The following is a 25,137-nucleotide window of genomic DNA, read 5'->3' as shown; positions in this document are numbered from 1 at the left end:
AACACCAACCCAGCCACAAAACTTTCAGCCTACAGTTTTTCCTACTTACAAGATGTGTTAGGGTAGAGGTGGTGCAAAAATTGCAAGAGAGGCCAACCATTGGCTGGTCCAGCTTAAGACCCATGCCATGAGAGGAAGCCCATCTATCACCCTGCCTGGAGGGCTAGAAACCAGACCCTGGATAGCTCAGAGACCTAGGGTAGACTCAAACATGACCAGCAAAACCAAATACAACCAAACAAGCAAAAGCCTGGTAAATTATTCCTAATAACATTCTGTTATACTCATAGACAGGAGCCTAGCTTAATCATCATCAGAGAAGCTTCACCCAGTAACTAATAGAAACAGATTCAGAGATCCACAGCCAAACATTAGGCAGAGCTCAAGGAATCCTGTAGAAGAAGGAGAGGAAGGGACAACCAGGGTTAAGGACACCACAGAAAACCCACAGAATCAACTAAGCTAGGCACATATGAGCTCACAGAAACTGAGCTGTCAATCAGGGAGCCTGCATGGGTCCAACTTAGACTCTCTGCTTATATGTTATGGTTGTGTAGCTTGACATTCTTGTGGGATGGGAGCAGGACCTGTCCCTGATTCTTTTGCCAGCCTCTGGGACCCTTTTCCTCCTACTGAGTTGCCTTGTTCAGTCTTAATACCAGAGGAGGTGAGAAGACTTATTGCAACCTAGTATGCCATGTCTGGTTGATATGCCTGGGAGGCCTGCCCTTTTCTGGAGGGAAAGAAGACGTGGAAGGGGGGAAGAAAGTAGAGGGGAGGTGTTAGGAGGGAAGGGGGAAAGGGAAACTTGCAATCTGGTTGTAGTATATAAGAGAAAACTAAACTAATAAAAAAAAATTGCTAGTGGAGGGGGTTACTACAACATCTGCTGGGTAGGAACCCAGCAACCCACAGGACAGCCACAGAGTAAAGAAAACTCTGGCCCAAAATGGCAACAGCACTATGATTGAGAAATAAACCTCTTTTTTTTTTTTTTTTTTTTTTTTGAGGAAAAAAAAAACTATTATCTCAAAGGGCCATGAAAGACTAATTCTTCCAAACACACAACTGTCTAGAGCCAGGTTTTCTTCATATTCATGCACCAAAAACAAACCATTAAAGTAGAACAGGTGGGAGAATGTACATTTCTTCAGTTGAGCCAGACATGAAGGATATGCACAAACCTGATGAGGTTCAGGGTGTACCACCCCAAAATGTGTCATCAGGCACTTGAGAAAATCCATAATGGGGAAAGTCACTCACAAATTCCTTTGCCCATCCCTGGAAAGCCGCTATGGAGAAGCTCCCTCGAAGGCCATGTTCACACCCAGAGGAAGGCATCTGCTGTCAAAGACACGGAGAAGATATTAGGTAAACAGGTCACGCTAAGCTTGTTCATTTATCACCTTAGGTCACTTTTCTAAATCGTTTTTCAGATACTACTTATTTTTATTTTGTGAGCATGGAGGGGTGTTTTGCCCTCATTTATGTGTATGTGCCAATATACATACAGTACCTGTGGGTACAAGAGGACATTAGATCCCCTAGAACTGGACTTATGTCTGCTTATTGCTGGGGACAGCATACCATGACATAGATGGTGCCTGGGTCCCTGAGAAGCAGGAGACACATCCTTCCAGGGGACCCGCCATCAGAAATAAGGAACTGCCCCCAGCAGGCCTGGATGGTGACATCTCAGAAATCCTCTGGTGGTTTGTTTGTTAAAAAAAAAAAAAAAAAAAAAAAAACTGTTCCCATTTTTCCTAACCTTAACCCTGGACAATGGCTGTGCAGATTTCATTTGTGTGTAACTGCTTTTCAGTTGGCCTTCGATGTGCATGATTATTCTCTTATATCTGACTTTCCTATTTCTTTCTCCTGCTGTGGTGAATTCTGTGAAACTAGATGCTCCTAGATGTAATGATTCTTAAACAATCAAACATTTCGGCATAGGGGCACAGCACAGCAGAGTCCTAATGGACTAGGTTCATGCTGTACACTCTCATTTTTTTGATACAGGGTTTCTCTGTGTAGCACTGGCTGTCCTGGAACTCACTGTGTAGACCAGGCTGGCCTCGAACTCAGAAATCCACCTGCCTCTGCCTCCCAAGTGCTGATTAAAGGCGTGAGCTACCACTGCCCGGCTCATTTTTTAAACAATGTAATAACTGCACAATGGTAGTCTCAGATTAATGTTTTACCTACAAAGTTTGAAGAAATCACTACAAAATGAAAGAGAGCTATGTACTGTTAGGGTCCATTACCAGAAAGTGAAGGAATTTACTGGAACTATGAAAATTATTAGTATAAGAGACACAATCATGGGATAAGGGAAAAGTGGAGTAAGGGAACACAAACATGGGATACTTTAGTTCAGAAAGGAAAAACCTATTGAGTCATTGTGTGCAATGTGCAGAAGCAGAAGCTAGCAGGACCGCTGAGTTAAGGGTTAACTTGATTCTTTCTAACCACTGCTTAACACCTTTGCCCACGTGATTTATTACTACAGCTTCACAGGAAACCACATGTAGCTAACCTCAAAGCTTTGAGCTCTGAAGTATACGTCAAAAGTTAAAGTTTAAATGATAAGTTTGTAATTATTATTTTGGCCACAGGCCTGGGAATAGGGAAAGCTTGAAACTTTGAGGAACAATCGTAATGCTTAATTCTTAATTCTTTGTGAGATGTGGTCATTCTTTTAAACTTGACACATCTGGTAATGATTATGCAATGTCTCTCTTTCTACCTGCTTTTTGGAGTAACAATAAAAAACTGAGGCAAGTTAGAGGTATAGGGTGTGTGGAAGTGTGGAGAGCAGAAAGTGCAACACAGGAGAGAGGGGGGGAGAGGAAGAGGGAGAGGGAAAGAGAGAGAAAGCAACTTCAAGCCTTGAGACTTGCCTGTCAGCTTGTACCTAAAAATGTTGCCTGTGTGTTCACTATGCGCCTTCCAGATATCCCTGCTTCCACTTGAGAACCCTGATCCTGTGTTGAGGCTAGACCCGGGCAGGTGATGAGCCACCATGTGGGTGCTAGGAAGATGAGCCAAAGCCTGTATCCACTGAGCATCTCTCCCATCTCCAGAGCTTCAATTTTTTTTTTAATCCAGTTCATGACTATTCACATTTTCAATAAACCAAGTGCAGAAATACCCACATATACTCACATGAGGGAGCAACAGTCACAGAGAAGAGGGTCATGAACCTGAGAGGGAGTGTGGGAGACTTTGAAGGAATTGTAGGGCAGAAGGTAGAAATAATGCAAATGTAGCATTCATGCATGAAAAATAAAGGGACTTTCAAACCGAATACAATGTTCTCCTATGAGGCTTGCAATAATGTCTTTTAATCAAGGTACTTCCAAAATTTTTCTTCTAAGTAAAAGGAAGTGGAGGGGAAGATCATCGTGTATAGATAGGCATACGTTTCTCCTGTTCTGTCTTTTTGTTACATTGGCTTCACTTATGAACCTAGTGTTGGGGGATGCAAAAATATTTCGCCTCCCCCACAACCGCTAAAAACTAATTCTCTTCTTACTAAATTTTTATTTTGGAAAATAGTTTTTTTTCCCACTAAGGATGCTTATCTATGCTGACGTGAAATGTATAGTTTTAATTTAACAACTAACAAATACATCTTAGTCATCTCTGCTTCCATTTACTAAGTGGTAAATATCAACAAATGGAATCCTTGTAAGCTCTTTCAGAGTCTTTCATTGATTTCCTACAAGTGCAAAGATGTCCTGAGTCCCTTGAGTTGAAATACACTTACCTGCTGTGATGTCCCATCTCAGAGCCCTGTGAGGATCCCCAGGACACAAAGAATGGAGCTCCTCCTCACAATGTGCAGTCTTGGTGCTGCAGGCAAACTCAGCAGCTCTAGAGTAAAGGCCATCTGATCACTCATTACACAATCAGCAAGTATCTGCCCACGGAGATGGCAAACAGGTCTCACTCCTAAGTGCTCAAAGGCTAATGAGAAGGAGTAACATGTATGGTAACAGTGGCTCAAGGACGTAAAAGAGATCAAAGGCGATGCTGTAGGCACTCAGGACAGAACACGCAGAGGGAACAAGATTCTGAGATATGCACCCTCTCTGATCCCAGTGTCTAGCCAGAGTGTAGAGAGCGAAAGTGAAGCTAACTGCTGTCCCTGATCATGTGAAGAGCATGGGAAGCAGCTCTGCAGAGGCACCACTGAGTCCTGAGTGGGAAGAAAAGAGAAGTCAGAAGAAATCTACAAGCATGCAAGGAGACCAAGATACCTAAAAGAGAGAGCCAGCACCAGTTTTCTATGTTTACAACCAGGCAAGGGACCAAGATCAATGTTGAGTGACAGCTCTCTTGATCTGCTACCTGTCTTCATTTTTGTGTTTTGTTTTATTTTTAATTTCTCTGAAGAGACACATGACCAAGGCAGCTTATTTTAACTAACTAATTAATTAATTAATTTGGAGGTCCACAGTTTCAGAGAGTTACAGTCTACAAACATCGTAACAGGAAGCATGGCAGCAAGCAGGCAGACATGGCACTAGAGCAGTAGTTAAACGTGTACTTCCTAGGAGGCAGAGAGAGGAGAGAGGGAATAAGAAAGAGAGCATGCACAGTGGGACACACCTCCTCCATCAAAGCTATACCTCCTAATTCTTCCCTTGGTTCTGAAGGCAGAAAGTCTGAGTTCAGGGTGTCAGCAAGGCTCGGTCCTTCTGAGTACTGTAAGGAGACTCTTCTCCAGGCTTCTCCTAGCCTCTGGCTTCTGGTAGTATAATAGTGTACTCTCCTTGTGTTCACATCTGCTAGTTCTTTAACCTACAACCCATGATGAAAACCCAAATGCAGGAGATGCACGCTTGAATGTAATCCTATGTATCCTGCCTGAAGCCACACCCTAGAAAGCCCTGAAGAATATCCACTGATCCATGTACTCATTAATCAATACATAAATCAGCATTCACTTTAAGGCGTTGAAATATCACATCTGCTTATTTCCATTGCCAAGGATGAAGCAGTTGTCTCGGCAACACTGTACTGTATTCCAAGCAAGGAATTTCCCAAGTGGGAAAAAGCTGCTTGGGGTTGTGTTTGCAGTTCTTCCTGTTTGTGAGATAGACCAAGAAATTGCACAGGTTTCTCTCAGACTGGGGGTTTGTTGGTCCACCCCCGCTTAACAAATAATTGTTCTAAAGGGAAAGTGAAACTGATATTTTCAACCTTTATATAAAAACCCAAAGAGAAGACCAGCAAGATGCTGGCAGACAACTAGAGCAGCAAGATGCCTATGGTAAGTACCTCTTGATCTATAAGGGAAAATCTACAGTGGGTGAGCTGACCCATGGAAGGATTCATCCCAGCCTACTGGGGAGAATGAGTACCATCTTCCATTTCTGAAAGCTTGTATTAGTTTGTTATTATTTCTGAGTCTGGTTTGGTTTTTTTTTTTTTTCAGGAAGATAGAGTTCTTGTGAGGTGGGTATCTCCTGTCTGACACCACAGAACTCGTTTCTCAGCCTGGGATATAGACAGGAGACAGTACTAGGTAGACATAAGAAAGACCAGCCAGCTGCTGTAGGAAACCCACACACACACACACCCATGGGAATATCTGGAGAGAACTGAGCAAAAGGCTTAAGCATAGGTTTCTCTGGGCTCCTCCTATGTAAGTTCTTCCTGATTTTCTCCTCTTTGGGGTATCACTTCACTGACTCTTTTTCTCAATGTCAAGAGAGGCCTTAATTCCTTCCCCCTTTAAAATAGCTCTGCCCCGCCCAGCAGACTTTTTCATGATCTAGCTTTCTCTAGATGCTCAGAGCAATGGCAGGAGTTTGTATCTGAGCCAGGAAAAACTACCTTCTGCTGAAGATGAGGCACCCTCTGTATGTAGTTGAAGATGAGGCACCCTCTGTATGTAGTTGAAGATGAGGCACCCTCTGTATGTAGTTGGAGATGAGGCACCCTCTGTATGTAGTTGGAGATGAGGCACCCTCTGTATGTAGTTGGAGATGAGGCACCCTCTGTATGTAGTTGGAGATGAGGCACCCTCTGTATGTAGTTGGAGATGAGGCACCCTCTGTATGTAGTTGGAGATGAGGCACCCTCTGTATGTAGTTGGAATCTTCCTCTGCCCTGGAAAAACATTTGATACAGAACCTGCTCTCTCCGTGTTAGCTTTGCTTTTCCCCGCTTTCCTTTAACCCTCTCACTTTTCTGTCTGTTCTCGTCCATGACCTCACATCCTACTCACTCATACCCAGAGAAACCTCTCTGTTTCACTCCAGACTGCAACTAGTCCAGGCTAGAACACCAGATTCATCTATCAGTCCTTAATGGGCCAACTAAAAACATAAGTAAGAACAAAAGGTAGAAAAGATAAATCCATTGTGACCTCATTGAGAAGCAGAGCAAAGGGGGTCCAGTGACTTGGCCCCACCCAGACCTATGAGTCAGTTCCTAACATGAAGTTTAAATAAAGAGCGAGAGGTATGCAAACCTAAGAATTTCTAAACAGGTTATGACCCTACCCACCTTCACTGTCTCAGCTCCAGACCCTTCTGCAAAATAGTCAGACTGTGGGCAATCTCTTTTTGGATGGTAACAGGCTCCCAGCCTTTTCCAAGCACTTGGGAGGCAGAGACTGCTGACTTCTGAGTTCGAGGCCAGCCTGGTCTACAGAGTGAGTTCCAGGACAGCCAGGGCTACACAGAGAAACCCTGTCTCGAAAAACCAAAAAAAAAAAAAAAAAAAAAAAAAGAAAGAAAGAAAGAGAATAAGAGCTCCCAAAGCCATAGAAATTGCCCATTGTAAAGCCACAGTTCAAACTCAGATATTTCAGATCAGCACTCATGTCCTCTCCATTTGATTTGCTTCCAGATCCCAATGATGATCCTCTTAAGTGGAGCACTCATCTTCTGCCTGGTGACTTCTCACATTACCATTAAATGCTGTAATTTCAATGTGAGTCCTGGGGTTCTCTGGTGGGTAGAAAGATGTCCTCTAAGAGGGTAGGTCTCTAGAAGGGACTTTCTGTTTTTGGCTTCCTGCCCAGAGTAAGGAGGAATCACACAGTGTCTGAGTTCAACAAGTTTGCACATCCTTCTTGCATCTTTATTACTATGCCTCACTGTCCCTGTGCTTCCTAGATATATATATCCAAGGACAACAACATCATGAAAAATTCAAATGGAGAAAGCCACCCACATTCAAAAGAGATCCAGCCTTTCAAGAAGCACAATTAGAGACCAAAATAAGTCCTCTTCCTGCTGGATGTGCACCATCTGCTTCTTCCTTTCCTAAATGCCTGAGGATCTATCTCTCACCGTGAGTGCATTCAGGGGCATAAATGGAGCTCAGAACACACGTGCCTTGTCTGTAATAGGACTCGATTGAACCCAAATATCACAAAATTCTTTAGCTTAGCCCTGCTAGCCTTAACTGAGAAAATAGAAATTTAAGATGGAATCCGTGTATTGTATGGTGTCAACATCCATGGGCAGAGTTTAATAGACATACCATGTGCTTGTTTTTCTGCTTGTGAACTTGTGAGACAGAAAAACAACTACCTAGTCATCCAATTTTTCTCATTATTCATTCACATAATAAATTTGAATTGTGCACTTGATATGTGTGAGGCTCTGTTCATAGAAGAGAGGAGGGGGACAGTGGGTGTTGTGACACAGTCCTTGGCTTCCAGACACTTGTGGCTTCCACAGAGGTACTATATAGGCATTTTCCTCTTACACACAACAGCATGGGGGAGGGAAAGAAGGGACACAGTGATGCATGTGGCTTCTTCTGTCTGGTGTTGGTACAAGTAAGGGATGAAGAAGAGAAAGACCCGAGCTTGTTAAGGAAGCAACATTTCAGTGGGTCATTCAAGGCCGGGAATGGAATCTTCTTTTTAATAAGGAGCCTCACATTTGGAAGGGCTCTAGGGAGAGAAAGGATCCAAAGGAGCAGTTAAAGGCTGTTCTTGTACAGTTTATGAGACAGCAGGACCACTGGAGCAGCACTGAAGCTAAACAACAAAGCTCTAATAAAGTGTGAACTGCAGAACTACCTCCAAGAGAAAGGCAAGTAGCTCCACCAGAAAAGGGTTTGTGGGGCTGCTCTGCTCTGCTCTGCTCTGCTCTGCTCTGCTCTGCTCTGCTCTGCTCTGCTCTGCTCTGCTCTGCTCTGCTCTGCTCTGCTCTGCTCTGTGACAGGGTTCCTCTGTGTCACAGCCCTGGCTGCCTTGGAACTTGCTTTGTAGACCAGGCTGACTTTGAAATCCGAGATCCCACTGCTTCTGCCTCCTGACTTAAAGGTATGTTCTGCCATTCTGGGCTTGACAGTTTAGATTTTTATAGGATGGTTTAAGTTGGGTGGGAGCATGGCTGGAGAACATTAACGGAAAGAAGAACTGCTGTAAACAAAAGAGCTTTCTCAAACAGAAATTTTTAGAGAATGCCTCTGGTCATTAAGATAACAGCATGTAACTGCACTCAGGGAAGCAGGCAGGTTACCACCTCCCCCTCAGCTCCTCCAAAGTCCATTCCCAGTCTTATCAATACTTCTGTAGCAGACCACCTGCTGAAGGCTCCCTTCCCATTCCTACCCTTTCTGAGTGGATCACACTGGTCTTTTTCTCCAAGTTCCCTACCCACCCCCACCTACCAACACCAAGACTCCGGAAACTCATTATTTTATCTCAACTCCCAACTCAGACAGGCAGGTCACTCCAGCCAGCTAAGCAGACAGGCTAACTGCAGAGCTTCACCTCTCCCTCCCCCATCCCTGCAAATCCAATCCCCCAGTCTCATCCCCAGATCTATAGCAGACCATCTGCTCTGGCCCCTCCTCACCTTTGCTCTTATTCCCAGGAGACAAAACAGAATACACTGCTTTCCTTCCTCTGTGGGCCCCATCAGCTCCACACCTCCCAGCCCATACCCATCCCTAAGTATCAATACCTAGCAATACCTAAAAACACATTTTACCTAGAACCCCACTGGTCACACCGATCAGGATTCTAGAACAATGTCCTACCAGAAAATACACAGATACCATACCCTCCTCCTAAGAACCAGAGAGGGAAAAGAAATAGAGGAACAAAGAACTCACCCACAAGGACAAGTATCAGATATCAGCACCTAGAATTACAATCTTCCCAAACCCGCTTGCCTAGATATTAGCATGAAGACACAATCAGTAACAGTCAAGATAATATGGTTCCAGGAGACCCAAGCAACCTTAACACACAAGGCCCTGAGGATTGCAACATAGCTATAACACAAGAAAATTACCATAAAATAGCTTCTATGACTATGCTAGCAGTCCTTAGGGAAGAAATTAATAAGGCCCTGTAAAATCTACAAAAACACAAAAAAACAGAGTCGAAAAATAAATAAGACAGTTCAAGACCTGAAAAGAAAAATAGACTCAATAAAGAAAACCCAAACTGAGGGAAATCTGAAAATGAAAAATGTAGGAACTCAAACAGGAACCTCAGAGGCAAGCCTCACCAACAGAATACAAGAGATGGAAGAGAGACTGTCAGGCACTGAAGACACAATAGAAAATAGATACCCTGATCAAAAAGAAAATTATTTTAAGCTAAAACATCCTGGCACAAACCACCCAGGAAATCTGGGAAAGTATGAAAGGACTAAATCTAAGATTAATAGGAATAGAGGAAGGAGAAGAAACCCAGCTCAAAGGCCAAGAAAATATCTTCAATAAAATCATAGTAGAAAATTTCCCTAACCTAAAGAAGGTAATGTCTATCAAGTACAAGAAGCATACAGAACACCAAATAGATTAGACCACAAAAGAAAGTCCTCTGGATACATAATAATCAAAACACTAAATGTACATAACAGAAAAAAAAAAAAAAGTAAAAGCTGCAGGGGAAAAGATTTAAGTAGCAAATCAAGGCAGATCCACTAGAGTGACACCTGACTTCTCAGTGGACACTCTAAAGTCTGAAGGGGTTAAACAGATGCTCTACAAACTCTAAGAGAATAGACATGCCAGCCCAGACTACTATACCCAGTACAACTATTAATCATAACATTAAAAAAAGAGAGATTCCATGATAAAGCCAAATTTAAGCAAGATCTGTCTACAAATGCAGGCCTAGAAAAGGCACTAAAAGGAAAACATTAATGTAAAGAAGTTAACCACACCCAAAAAAACCCAGGGAATAAACTCTCAGACCAGCACATTGAAAGAGGGGGAAACACACACACATGCACACACACACACACACACACACACATACACACATACACAACAACAACACAGTAACATGAATGAAACACTGCTCACTCTATCTCTCAACATCAGTGGTCTCAATTCCCCAGATAGAAAGACAGAATAACAGAATGGATTTGAGAACGAGATCCACTCTTTTCCTGTGTCCAAGAAACACACCTTAAATCTAAGGAGAGACATCACCTCAGGGTAAAGAGCTAAAGGACTGAGGGTGGCAAAGATGGGAATAGGAGGAATCAAACTGGGGAAGAAGGATGGTGGGAGAGAATACAGGGAGAGAAGACTGGAACTGGAGAGCACTCGGTGGGGATATGGGAACGTAGTGTAATGGAAACTAGTGAAGACTCCTAGTGATGGAGGACAGGAAGCCTGGGTTGTTCATCTTCTGTAACCAGGCCAGGCTTCCACTAATGGGACTGGGACACCAACCCAGCCACAAAACCCTCAACCTACAATCTGTCCTGCCTGCAAGATGTACTGGGCCAATGGTGGCACAGAACTTGTGGGAGTGGCCAAATAATGAATGGTCCAACTTGAGACCCACACCATGAGAGGAAACCCATGCTTAACACTGCCTTTCAGAGCAAACACCTGAAGCAGGACAGCCCAGAGACCTAGGGTAGAACCAAACTCAACTGGCAAAAAAAAATTTAAATTAAATGATTCCTAATGATGTTCTGTATTTATACATTGATGCCTAGCCCAGTTGTCATTATAGAAGCTTCCTCTGGCAGCTGAGAGGAAAAGATGCAGAGACCCAGAACCAAAGGCTCTATGGAGAGAGAGTCCAAGTTGGAGGTTTCCATCGAGCCCCTCCATTTGAAGCTAGGGCAACCCCAAGGAGAGAAGGAATTGTGGGAGTCAGAGGGGTCAAGGACACCAGGAGAGCACGGCCTGCAGAATCAGCTAAGCAGTGTTCATAGAGACTGAAGAAACCATGGAGTTTGTACTAGGTCCCCTGGATATATATGTTATGGCTGATGGCTTTGTGTTTTTCAGGGACTCTTGACAGTAGGAGTAGGGGTGTCTCTCTTTTTGCCTACTCTTGGGACAACTTTCCTCCTACTGGGTTCCCTCACCTAGCCTTGATACAAGAGTTTAAGCTTTGTCTTATTGTATCTTATTGTGCCAAGTTCAACTGATATCCCTAGGAGACCTGCTCATTCATGGGGGAAGTTGGGGGGAAGTGGATTTGAGAGATAGAAGAGAAGTGGAGGGAACTGGGAGGAGTGGAAGGAGGGAACACTGTGGTCAGGATTATTATATGAGAGAAGAATATATTAAAAAATAATTAATAAGATTTCATACCAGCAACTTAACAGCACACCTGAAAGCTATAGAACAAAAAAGAAGCAAACACACCCAAGAGGAGTAGATGGTGGCAAATAGTCAAACTCGGGGCTAAAATTAATAAAATAGAAACAAAGAGAACAATACAAAGAATCCATGAAACAAAGAGTTGGTTCTTTGAGAAAATCAACAAGATAGACAACCCTTAGCCAAAACTAACTAAAAGAGAGAGAGAGAGAGAGAGAGAGAGAGAGAGAGAGAGAGAGAGAGAGAAATACCAAGTTAACATAATCAGAAATAAAAGGGAAGACAACAGACACTATTATTATGTCTTACTTCAAAGAGCTGCACTCCACTAAATTGGAAAGTCTAAACAAAATGAATGGTTTTCCTGATAGATATCACTTACCAAAGTTAAATCAAGATCAGGCAAACAAACCCAAAGAGATAGAAGTAGTCACTAAAAGTCTCCCAGCAAAGCAAGGAGAACACTTAGAAGGGGAAACAAAATAGGCATAAAAGGTAGATGGGGGGAGATAACTGGGTGGGAGAGGGGATGGGGAGGGGAATGATCAGGATCAGGTGTGAGGAGGGCCAGATGGCCATGAGAATGAATGGAAATCTGCAACTGATGGGGGGTGGGGGGGAGGGACAGGGCAGGGAAGAGACAGAGACCTGGGATAGGAGAGGCACCTGAGAATCAGTGGGGGTGTCCTTACCTGTGACTCACAGCATTGGGGATATGGAGCCTGGGGAGGTTGCCTCCTTTGGCCAGACAGGAGCCTGGTGGAGCAATAGGGACACCAACCCACCCACAAAACGTTCAACCCAAACCAGTGGGGCCCATTGATATTCTGGTGACACACCCAGCCCTGGTATTACTTGAGACTCCATCATACAACCAAGAGGAAATAAAGGATACAAAAAGAAGAAATGGACAGCTCAACCCCACGGGTTGGTGAGGACACAGGAGGAAAAGATCATTCTCCCAAAAACAACTGTCAGGACTCTGGTAACTGACCTTTACCCAGCTGCTGTTCTGAGGTCCAAACACTCTCTGAGTTACTCAGACCAAGGTGTGTTATACAGAGACTGGGCAGCCTGGCATAAGATATTTCAGACAGATGCCAGGTTTGCTCAAATAAATTCAAAACAGAGCCCTTATCCAGGAAGGGAGCTAAATGAGAGGCCAACGCCCCAACAAACATGGGGACACTGAGTTCACTGAGATTTGCCCTACCAGGGGAGATATAAACACTTGCTACCTTTTATATATACCTTTTCTGGGTAGGGTCCACCTAGACCCAAACTGTTCAAACAAATAGCTTTAAAAGGTCCTCCAGGAACTAACTGGTCACCTGATTTGGCCTAACAATGGGGTCTGACAATGGCCTGGCTTTCAAAACCAAAAATTCTCAACTATTAGCTAAATCTTTAGACATAGATTTAAAACTTCATTATGCATACAGACCTCAGAATTCTGTGCAGGTAAATAAATAAATAATTTTTTAAATGTTATCTAAGATCATGAATGACCATATGTGGTAGTTCAAATGAAAATGTCCTGCAAGGCTGATATGTTTGAATGCTAAGTCCCAAGTGTTGGAACTGTTTGAGAAGAATTGGGAGACCTGGCTTTGCTGGAGTAGGCATGGCCTTGTTGGAGGAGGTGTGTCACTGGGGTGGACTCTCAGGTTTCAAAAACCAACACCAAGCTCACTTGCTCTTAGACATTCTCTCTCTCCCTCCCTCCCTCCCTCCCTTCCTCCCTTCCTCCCTTCTCTTCCTCTTCCTCTTCCTCCTCCTCCTCTTCCTCTTCCTCTTCCTCCTCTTCCTCCTCTTCCTCTTCCTCCTCTTCCTCCTCTTCTCCTCCTCCTCCTCCTCCTCCTCCTCCTCTTCCTCTTCCTCTTCCTCCTCTTCCTCCTCTTCCTCTTCTTCTTCTTCTTCTTCTTCTTCTTCTTCTTCTTCTTCTTCTTCTTCTTCTTTCTCTCTCTCTCTCTCTCTCTCTCTCTCTCTCTCTCTCTCTCTCTCTCCCTCCCTCTCTCTCTCTCCCTCTCTTGCCTGCTTGCTCCTTGCTGCTTACTGCTTCTGGCTTACTGCTTGCTGCTTGCTGCTTGCTGCTTGCTGCTTGCTGCTTGCTGCTTGCTGCTTGCTGCTTGCTGCTTGCTGCTTGCTGCTTGCTGCTTGCTGCTTGCTGCTTGCTGCTTGCTGCTTGCTGCTTGCTGCTTGCTGCTTGCTGCTCAGGATGTAAAGCTCTCAGCTACTGCTCTAACACAGGAAGCCTGCTTCCTACCATGTTGATCATGCACTCCAAAATGTACAACACCCCCGCCCCCAGTAACTGCTTTCTTTTGAGTTGCCATGTTCGTGGTGTTTCTTTACTGCCCTAGAACACTGACTAGAACCGCATCCATGATAACTAATCCTTGTTTTCAGCTTGACAGGATTTAGAATCACCTAGGAGATGGTCAGGTACTCCTCCAAGAGTATCTGTGACAGTTTCCAGAAAGGATTTAAGTGAGGAAGAAAATAACGTAAATTTGACCCCACAGGTTGGGGGAACTAGATGGAATAAAAGAAGAAAAGGACAAGTAGCAGACTGCCTGCACACACTTCTGCATCCCGAGCCACACAGATGTGAGCACTGGGTGCTACTAAACTGACTTTGGCTAGGCAAACTTAAGAGATTCACCTCAGGCTCAGCCTGTCCATGCTTTAGAGGATCAACAACAGAGTTCAAACACTCATTTCTCTGCTTCCCTGACTAGAGGTAAGAAGCAACTGATACAGGATGAAGTGGGAAGACAAGAAAAACACCCCCGGGGTAGCATATATTTTCTATGATATATTGTCCTTGAGCCATAGAAAAATAAACACACATCTTGTCATTACTGAAATGGGCTCATTTGTCTATTAGTATAATTTCTGATAAGTAATACATTTTGTTCTAAACACTGTTATTCTTTTGGGGATTATAACATCTAATTTTGCTACTAGGACTAGCAAGGCATGAGGATACTAGGAAAGGCAACTGTTAAACTGCTTAACTCTTAAGGTATCTAGTGAGTGCATATGATAGCTGTTTAAGAACTTATGTGTGCACCCTGAACAGTATTTGTATGTTGGAAACCCAGGGAAAATACAAGACAATCTGAACCATATGTTGTTGCCTGTCATCTTCTGACATTTTAACTTAAATATGTGACTTAATTGGTATCGTTCCATCTTTCTGTAGTTCACCAGAGAGTTATACAATGACTGAGATGTTTTGCTAAAATATAGATAGATACATATTTGTTTCCTGTTGTTTATATTTCAGTCTTGTGTCTGCTGAACCTATCATTTGGACAGTCTTGCCATTTGGAACCCTGGTCTGATTATATCCTTTTGTTGTATATGTAGCATAAGCTTGTACATCAATTAGAATAGCTATAATAACTAACACTATTCAATACATTTCTGATGTTATTTTTAGTTGTGTCAATGTTGTAGAGTTATCCTTCTGAGCAAAGCTTCTAAATTTTGCTTCAAATGTTGCACTTCCAGAGGACCCAGGTTTAATTTCCAGCATCTATGTGTCAACTCACAACAGCCTGTAACTCCAGTTCCTGGAAGATCAATGCCTTCTTCTGGCCTCCAAGAATACTGTATGCCCATGGTGCACAGACATACAGTTGGGCAAATGCTTGTACACATAAAATAAAAATAAATAAGTTTCCATAAACAAACTAACAGATAAATAAATAAATGAAGCTTATTCATGTGTTTTTCTATGTGTGCACATGTACACTTCATTTACTTATTTTTCACACATGGGGGCATTTGCCATGGCACATGTGTGAATGCCAAAAGATCACTTTTGAGAGTCAGTTATCTCCCTCAACCATGGAGATCTCAGGGATCAAATTCAAATTGTCAGTCCTTGCTGGGAGTATTTATACCCACAGAGTCATCTCAGGAGAGGCTAAAAATGTCACAAGAAAAAAAACAAACAAACAAACAAACCAATGAGCTAAGTAGCTTTGGTATAAACAGAAAAAGAAAGGAAAAAAACTAGTGAAAAACAACCAGGGTCATTTCCTTTAAATGCTTCTGATAGAGAAAAACGAAACTGAAACTCAGATCCATAAATAGTTTAGAGGTGAACTAAAACTTGTTGCCAGAAACAGCGTCTAAGCAATGTGTTTGCTTTTGCACTCAGGTTCATTCTATAAAAGCGTCCACTGGGAGGATAACACTGAACCTTCTATCTCCTTCAGTTTGCTGTTCTGTGATACAGGTATTACTTCCTACTCAGCTAAACGTCTTAAAATCTTGCTTTATCCTAAAGTTCTAAGGACATAAAAGAGCTGAGCAGAAGATCAGAGGGTGCCAACTGCAGGATGGCTTCTGTGAGTATCTTGATTTATAAGGGAAAGTCTCAGTGGGTTGGCTGACCTTGGGAGGGATTTAGTCCAGTTTGCTGGCCTTAGGAAGAGTGCATGCATGCATCTGATTTGAAAACTTGTATGAAAATTTAGTTACTGTGAAGAGTTAAGATTCTCATGGGAAACAGTGATTTCTTTGCAGGGTAGACATCTTTCTGTGTCCACAGAGCTGGGTTATGGTCAGAGTGGAGGAAGGGAGAGAGGCTGCTGGCTTGAATGGAGCTGGGTCTTGCTCTAAAAGTTGTATTTGCACTTGAACTCTGTGTACCCTGCCATTGAAGCTCTTCCACCTGCACAACCAGCCACAGCCTCTTGTTCATCCGTGCCCCTCTTCACTTCTCAACCCTCTCCTAAAGTTTGCCTCTCCACACAGCATACACACACACCACACATTCCAGTCCTCTCCATACATGTAAGAACACACATGCACACACACACACACACACAACTTTGTCAATTAAGGAGACAATCAAGAAAGTAAGATTTGTTCACCATGGCTACACTGAGAAAAACAAATAAAAATCTTCATTGGCTGCCCACACCACCAAGTTCGCCTTTTCGTTTTAGAGTAAGATTTGGATTTAAGATCCAAGCTTTTAAGGCATTTGCCTTAAGCATATAAGTGACACTTCACCTTTTCAAACCAACCAAAGAGGAAATAAATAATCTTACTATCTTTTTAACTTGTAATCAGCTAGAAGTTTCATTGCATAGCCTAGAATTTATTACTTTGGGACAGAAAGGAATAATTAAACAGCATCAATTAATATCGAGTTTGTTTTTCTCTGCCATCAGTTCATCTTTACCTTGAGTTGGTTGCAAGCAACCTTCAGATTGTTAGCACTTACCGAGAGCCAGTGCAGGTGGATTTCTAGTCTAGCAATGGAAGTCCACTTGCTTGTGTATGCCTCATATAGAGATCTTTCATCATTGCACTGGAAATCTGTTCTCTGTCTTACTTTTCTTCTAGATCCCTATCTAACAGAGCATTGCTAATATCAACTCATCTCAGAAGATAATGACATACAGACATACAGACATCTACATATCTCCAATGGCTTTAAAGTGCAATCCTGGTCTCTTCCTACCAGCTTAGTATCAGGCTTACAGTCCCCTGGTTTCCTCCTCTGCTGAGTTAGTTCAATATAGGAATCATTTTACTGGCTCTTTTTCACCAGTCAAAGGGAAGCCTCACTTTCTCCTCCTAACCCCCTCAAAATTCCACTGTCACAGGTGAGCAGATTGTCTCAGGAACTGGCTTCATCTGGAGGCTCAGAGAAACAGAAGTGTACATCAGGACCAGTAAAACTGAAAATGAGGCACCTTAACTGTAGTTGGAAGTCTTCCCTCCACCAGGAGGCTTTTTCCACAAACCTCTTCTTCCCTAATGATGCTCAGGCCTCCTTTTCCCTCCCTCTCACTTTCCTCTGTGTTCTTATACCAACACAGAGCACTTTCACTGTCTCACCGACTCCGGACCACACCTCTCCAATTGGGCAAATGACTGAAACATTTGCCTGAGCAATGACACCTCTTCCTCAGAGGGTCACTGATCATGAGGGGTAAAATTTTAAAAAAATTTTAAAAAATTCTTTTGCACCCACTCCAGATCCCCTTAAAAACTCCAAGAGGCATTTCCCCCAATTGAACTGAGACACAATGGGGAATTCCCAAAGCCATAGAGGCATGATTAGACTAAGTTGAAAGTCAAATTTGTAAGTGTCCAAACTTGTTTTCATGTCCTCTCTATTTATTCTGTTCCCAGATCCTATTAACACTTACAGGTGGTCTGGCAGGTCTCTTTGTAGGTGCTGTCATAAATCTTATCAAGTTCCTGACCGGCCTTTAAAATGACAATAGGTAAGTGAAGTTTAGAGGGAGTCTGAACAGGGTTTCTCATACCCTGTTCAGAAGTAGAGTCACACAATGTCTAAGCCCTCTGAGCATGACTATCCTCCTGTCACTCAATGTTCCTCCTTGTGTCTGTATTTTTCAGGGATATGGGAGCCCAGAATACATACAAAGAGCATTCAAAGAAATACAAGTGAAATCTACCATGTAATTAAGCAAATCTAAAGAGCATCTTTCACTGGAACCCAAAGAAGTCCTCCACCTTCTGGGCTTTCATAAGCCAAGATCTCCCTTTCCTGACAAATAAGGAAATATTTTACCCATTGCTTGTACCCTGAACCTTATGATTTCATTCAGTTTGATAAATCATAATTTATTGAAAAATAAGAATTTAATGTGTATTTTAACCAAAAGTTCCTCCCAGGACATTTATTGTTTTGTTGTGTGGGCATCTATAAGTCTTTTTTTGTTGTTGTTGTTGTTTTGTTTTTCGAGACAGGGTTTCTCTGTGTAGCCCTGGCTGTCCTGGAAATAACTCTGTAGACCAGGCTGGCCTCGAACTCAGAAATTCGCCTGCCTCTGCCTCCCAAGTGCTGGGATTAAAGGCGTGAGCCACCACTGCCACTGCCTGGCACATCTTAATGAATACATGTATGTATTCCCTTGTCTGAGTTTGTGGGTTGGAAAAACAAATATCTACAACTGTGATTTCCTATAATCATTTATTTATTTAATAACTATGTGGTGTTGAATGCTTATTTAATATGTTAAAAGCTCTTTTCAGGGCAGGAGTTAAGCAAACATCTGAAAAAGACATCATCCTTGATCTCAAAGAATTTGGGGCTTTACATGCAGACACTTCATGTATTAGTTGGATGTTTATCACTATATCACAACCTAGTTGCAAGGAAGAGAAATCTATTTTGCTCACAATTTGAAGATTCAAAAGCACAACGCTTACATTGCCTCAGTTCTGTGGAGGGAGCCTTTTAGCAAAGGGAAGACAATAGTATGGAACCTCTCATGGAGGAAAGCCACAATTTGTCAATCCAGGAACAGAGAAGGCTGGGTAGGACCAGACTTGCTCTTTTCATAACTACCTGTGAGTGTTACAGCTCTGAGGGAACCGGCTTCCCAGGGGGGTGTTTCCCCCACTGAAAGCCTTATAGCTATGAAGAAAAAGGTATCCTTGGAGTTGAGAGCCAAGAAATGCCACAAAGTCACACCATACAACAAACCTCACACAAGAGATTTAGTGAGGAAGACCCAAGATAGCAGCTTCCTCTGCTTGACTGAGAAGTAGCAAAGAACTGAGGAGGAGGCAGATATGCAGGCCTTTCTATAAGGCTTCTTGTGGGGTGGAGCTACTCAGGGTAGCTCTGGATTAGAGAGATTTTGTGGCCTGATGTTAGGCTGGTTTGGGTTGTTTTGTTTTGTTTTTTGTTTTTTGTTTTTTGTTTTTTTTCCTGTAAGGTGAGGTTAAGGTTAGAGAAGTCTAGGGCACAGGGCACCACCAGGGGCTTACACTACCCTTTTGTAAAAACTATCAAAGGAATCACATAGGGGATACTTATTGCAACAAATGACCTAAAGACCTTCCACCAATCCATGTGACTCCAACATTCCACACCTTTCTCCAGGTTAGGGGTACAAGACTAATATTTGAAGGAAAACTTGGCACATCTGTTTTTACGAATAATTTTGTTGTATCACAGCTACAGCCATTGATTTTTCCCTGGCTCTCTTTTTAATGCAACAGCAGAGTCCAATACAGGAGTCCTCATTTCATAACTGTTGCTATGATGAAATGTCTGACAAGAACTACTTAGGTCTTCCTATGCCAATTAGTCTACAGATAATAGTGTACAGGCTATCTTGGCAGGGAATTGCACTTCTCTAGGTATCAGCAATGAAAAGTATTTGGCCTCACCCCTGACAAAGAAGGGGGAAGGGCTGCATTTGACCAGGAATTGAAGCCAACAATTAGCCTGTAGGACCTCATAAAATTGAAAAGCTTCTATGGCCCTGAAGAATCAATCACAGAAGTGAAAGCCCACAGAATGGAAGTCAGACTTTGCCAGCTAAACATTGTGGGGAGCCGACAGAAGGCAGCTATCATCCTTGCAGCCATCTTGAGCCATATACCCTGATAAGAGATTTGATTACAATAGCCTATGACAGCTGAGCACACTCTGATAACATCTTGTTTTAGATACCCATGATCTTCCCTTGGGTGTGTGAGACTTAAAGGTGTGTGACTTAAAGGCATGACTTAGAGGCGTGGTTTAGAAGTGAGACATGAAAGGCAAGAGGCAGACAGAACAGTTGAGTACAACTTGGAGTTGGAATTAGGCAGAGGTATTAGGCACTTAGCACTTGGAAGAAGAAACTTGGAACTTGGAAGCACTAGGGACTAGGAACTAGGGACTAGGAACTCAAGACTTGGGACTTAGACTAAGAAGAGAGACTGAAGAATAAACGGGATTGAATCACACTCTGTCTGGTCTCCATTCTTTGCATCCGTTCTCACTCTCTCTCTTGCTAAACCCTGACCCACAGACCGGAGCAGCCTGGGGCAGTGTGGACTCTAACAATTTAGCCCCCAAGGCGTTTGGCAGTGCTGGGTTCCAACACTGACAGAGCGGTCCCCGACATTTTGATGCCCAACATGGAGCAGCTCAGGCCACAACAAAACATCTGACAGAGGATGAATAACCAGAGAGCATATCAGTAATTTAAAAACTAGAGAGTCAAAAAGAAAAAAATCAACCAGCTCATTAAAAAACAAAAACATGAGCTTAGAATCCGAACAGAAGCCATAAAATGGCTAAGAAATATTTTAAAATTGCTCATCATCCCTAGCAACTAGGGAAATGCAAATCAAAACAACTTTGAAATTTTATCTTATTCCAATCAGAATGCCAAAGATTAGGCTGAGGAGATGGCTCAGCGGTTAAGAGCACTGTCTGCTCTTTCAGAGGTCCTGAGTTCAATTCCCAGCAACCACATGGTGGCTCACAACCATCTGTAATGGGGTCCAATGCCCTCTTCTGGTGTGGCTGAAGAGTGTGCTCATATACATAAAATAAATAAATCTTTTTTAAAAAACAACAGAATGCCAACTATCAACAAGACAACAGAAAATAAATGAATAATAAATAAATACACCAATAAATTAATAAATAAATGTTGGAGAGAAATTTGGAACACAGGAACCCTCATTTACTATTAGTGGGATTACAAACTAGTCTAGTCACTCTGGAAATCAGTGTGGAGAATCCTCAAACCCAAAATAAATAAAGAAATTAATCTACCATATTGTCCAGACATACAGCTCTTTGGCACATGTGCAAAGCAATTTGAGAAAAGGAGGCCATGAATTGGAGAGAGAGCCAGGGAACCGGGAGACATGGGAAAGGTTAGAGAGATGAAAGGGAAGGAGAGGTATTACATATTTGTCTTAATTCCTGTTCTATTGCTAAAAGATGACACCATGACCAAGGCACCTTATAAAGAAATCCTTTAATTGGAAGCTTGCTTACAGTTTCAGAGGCTTAGACCACCATTTGGCGGTGGGGAGCTTGGCAGCAAAGCACATTAGAGCAGTAGCTGAGCTCTCACACTAACCTGTAAGTTGTGAGCAGAGACAGAGAGGCTGGGCCTGATGTGGCTTTTAAAACTTCAAGGCCTACCCCCAGTTAAATGCCTCCTCCAGAGAGGCCACCCAATCCTTCCCAAACAGTTCAACTACCTGGAACAAGCATTCAAACATATGAGCCTTCAGGGGACATTCTAGCTCCAACCACAAGTGATTGTATTTTATTTTCAAAAATGAAACGCCAGGAATGGGGCTCAGCCGTCTGTCTTGAACTAAGCCTTTTGGCTATTATACTGCAACTCAGATTGCAACTCAAGAAAGCACTGCTAAATCCTTTTATCCCATTTTGAGCACTTCTATTATTTAGATACCTCAGAAGGACACCATCAAAGACTTAGTCCTCAGGATGACATTGCCAGCAGATTCAGGAACCTTTAAGATCTAGGCCTTAAGCTAGAGATGGCTCAGTGGTTAGGAGCATTGACTAATCTTCCAGAGGTCCTGAGTTCAATCCTCAGCAACTAATGGTGGCTCACAACCATCTGTAACAGGATCCAGTGCCCTCTTCTGGTGTGAAGTCAGCTACAAGGGTACTCCTATACAATAAATAAATAAATAAATAAATAAATAAATAAATAAATAAATAAACAAATAAATAAATAAATATCTGGGCTTTATAAAAGATCTTTATCTCTTTGGTGGTATGGCCTCAAATAGGGTTTGTGGGCCTTGGTCCCTTCTTTCTCTTTTGCTTCATAGAATCACCACATGTTCTCCACCGTTGTCTTACAGCATGCCCAACAAATGCTGGAGTGAATGTTCTCCCCTAGTCCTGAGCTGGAATCTCCAAAACTATAAGTGAATAATCTTTATCTTTCTATAATTAGTTACCTCTAGTCCTGAGCTGGAATCTCCAAAACTATAAGTGAATAATCTTTATCTTTCTATAATTAGTTACCTCTAGTCCTGAGCTGGAATCTCCAAAACTGTAAGTGAATAATCTTTATCTTTCTATAATTAGTTACCTCTAGTCCTGAGCTGGAATCTCCAAAACTGTAAGTGAATAATCTTTATCTTTCTATAATTAGTTACCTCTAGTCCTGAGCTGGAATCTCCAAAACTGTAAGTGAATAATCTTTATCTTTCTATAATTAGTTACCTCTAGTCCTGAGCTTGAATCTCCAAAACTGTAAGTGAATAATCTTTATCTTTCTATAATTAGTTACCTCTAGTCCTGAGCTGGAATCTCCAAAACTATAAGTGAATAATCTTTATCTTTCTATAATTAGTTACCTCTAGTCCTGAGCTGGAATCTCCAAAACTATAAGTGAATAATCTTTATCTTTCTATAATTAGTTACCTCTAGTCCTGAGCTGGAATCTCCAAAACTATAAGTGAATAATCTTTATCTTTCTATAATTAGTTACCTCTAGTCCTGAGCTTGAATCTCCAAAACTATAAGTGAATAATCTTTATCTTTCTATAATTAGTTACCTCAGGAACTTGGTTGACTAAGACAAACATCTTCTAGTACAATGTTACATGTTACATATATATGTCAGCCCACACCATCCTGTAGCAACTCTACTGAGTTCTTCCTAAGAGTGGACTAAATCAAAAAGAACATCCAGTTAAGACATTTCTCAAGGTATCAAATAAGAGTCTAGTTTTTTGGTTGGTTGGTTGATTTGTTGGTTGGTTGATTTGTTGGTTGGTTGATCTCTTGCTTGCTTGCTTGCTTGCTTGCTTGCTTGCTTGCTTGCTTGCTTGCTTGCTTGCTTGCTTGCTTGGTGGGTTGATTGGTTGGTTGGTTGGTTGGTTGGTTGGTTGGTTGGTTGGTTGGCTGGTTGATTTGTTGGTTGGTTAGTTGGTTGGTTGCTTGGTTGCTTGGTTGATTTGTTGGTTGGTTAGTTGGTTGGTTGGTTGGTTGGTTGGTTAATTTGTTGGTTGCTTGGTTGGTTGGGTGGGTGGGTGTTGTTGTTGGTTACTATCACCTAATAGTTACTAAAAGAGAAAGAAAGAAATGTATCTTTACTGTACTGCATAATGGAAAAAGTGTGTGTAGGGTGAGTGCATTCTCTCTGCCCTTCCATATAAAGCCACAAGAATTCAATCATAAGTGTCCTACCCTAATGACCTAACAATACAATCACCTTTATACTCTGTAGACACTTTTGACACCAGGGGCACAAATCATATTCAAACTTAGTAGAGAGGTCTGAAAATGACCTTTCACCTTTAGACTTGAAGAATTGGAATGTTGGATAAGAGTCAGACACAGCCCATTCATTTCCTATCAATCTCTATTAGACTTAGTCCCTCCACTTTCCTTTTCTCACATGCTATTTTGTCAAGTACATTCTTATGTCTCATAAAGTTCAATCAACAACTGGGAGTTAATAGAGGCTACAAAACTATAGGTGGCAATAAAAGTAGGAGAAGCAAGGTTAAACTTCACTTGGACAAGAGGAAAATAAAATGGTATAAAAGACACTCTTCTGTCTCTCAGAACTGTTAGGTGTATCATACATGATCAAGTAAGCATTAGGACCCAGGTAAAATGTTAAGGCCTAGGTAAAATATTAAGGCCTGAGTAAAATGTTAAAGCCTAGGTAACTATTACCTGGCTAGCCTGCCATTATAAGGAAACTGTGTCACATGTTTCTTCGGTTACTAGAAAACTTTCTAATGCCAAGTTTGATTATATATTCTGTTATGTTTGTGCCCTTGGAAATCAATCACAATAGAAATCAGGAGAATAGTTACCCACAAAAAAACTTGGACCAAAACCAACCACCCAACAGCACTTTCTGTACCTGTGTTTAAGCTTTAATGATATGAGCTGCCTCTGGGATGGATCCCAACATAAGAGAAATATGTGCTCTTTGGAATAATACTTCCATTTTGAGTAGTAGACCTCCCTGGGAACTGACATTTTATTTGACAAAAAAGAGACATGTACATGGGTAACTGACATCCTGGTTGGCAAGTTAAGACATTATTAATGTTAGACAAGTCCCATCCCAAAAAACAAATTAAGACATGAATATTAGACAAGGAAGGTCCTCTGCCACAGTTCTATACCCCCAACCAATGAGAGCAGAATATTTGCTCAACAAAGACATGTTCCTAAGGCAATCCCCCTTCCCTAAATCCTGATTGGTAAAATAACTTTGCACAGATTTTGTGCAGTTTGGGTTTAAAACCCTTGTAGAATCTCGAATCCAGGTCATAGTTCAGTTCCTGAATCTGGGCCATGGCCCTGGTAGACCAATCCTGGGGTGTATGTTCAATAAACTATCACTAAGATTATAAAGGAAGAAACAGAGAAAGAGAGAGAGAGAGAGAGAGAGAGAAGGAAAGAAGGAAAGAAGGAAAGAAAGAAGGGGAAGAGAAGGAAATGGAAGGTGAGGGAAGGGAAGGGAAGGGAAGGGAAGGGAAGGGAAGGGAAGGGAAGGGAAAGGAAAGGAAAGGAAAGGAAAGGAAAGGAAAGGAAAGGAAAGGAAAGGAAAGGAAAGGAAAGGAAAGATACTTATTTGGCTCCAAACTCTGACATTGTTTAAACAAGAACATCTGATAAGAATATCCTGTGTTCATCACAATATAACATCATGAGACAAGAGAGAATGTAAGACACTAGGGTGATACCAATCTCATCCCTTTATATCAAGCCACTTTCTCAAGAGCTTCTCCATTCATGAAATATCTAACACCAAAAGATCAACA

At 42.1% G+C, this 25,137-nt stretch overlaps 1 protein-coding gene and 1 long non-coding RNA gene across 3 annotated transcripts in view; both read left to right on the top strand.

Annotated features, from left to right (window-relative positions):
• Window positions 1-8,064, top strand: part of Ms4a8 (membrane spanning 4-domains A8) — a 29,484-nt gene extending 21,420 nt beyond the window's left edge. Inside the window, exons 8-9 of one of the 2 annotated variants that reach the window (XM_076917383.1) lie at window positions 6,865-6,948; window positions 7,134-8,064. In XM_076917383.1, coding sequence (XP_076773498.1) covers window positions 6,865-6,948; window positions 7,134-7,229 — 180 coding nt within the window. In that variant the 3' untranslated portion in view covers window positions 7,230-8,064. The remainder of the gene's footprint in view (window positions 1-6,864; window positions 6,949-7,133) is intronic. The other variant, XM_076917385.1, reaches the window with a different exon arrangement.
• A 5,559-nt stretch (window positions 8,065-13,623) lies between these two features.
• On the top strand, window positions 13,624-20,298 carry LOC117697223 (uncharacterized). The gene is made up of 4 exons (XR_004604882.2): window positions 13,624-14,305; window positions 14,855-15,926; window positions 17,728-17,822; window positions 17,959-20,298. It is a non-coding gene; the product is annotated as an uncharacterized LOC117697223 (long non-coding RNA).
• The last annotated feature ends 4,839 nt before the right edge of the window (window positions 20,299-25,137 follow it).

Source organism: Arvicanthis niloticus, chromosome 1 (assembly GCF_011762505.2).
Source record: "Arvicanthis niloticus isolate mArvNil1 chromosome 1, mArvNil1.pat.X, whole genome shotgun sequence".
Lineage (NCBI taxonomy): Eukaryota > Metazoa > Chordata > Mammalia > Rodentia > Muridae > Arvicanthis > Arvicanthis niloticus.
This window is presented reverse-complemented; position numbering and strand designations above follow the sequence as displayed.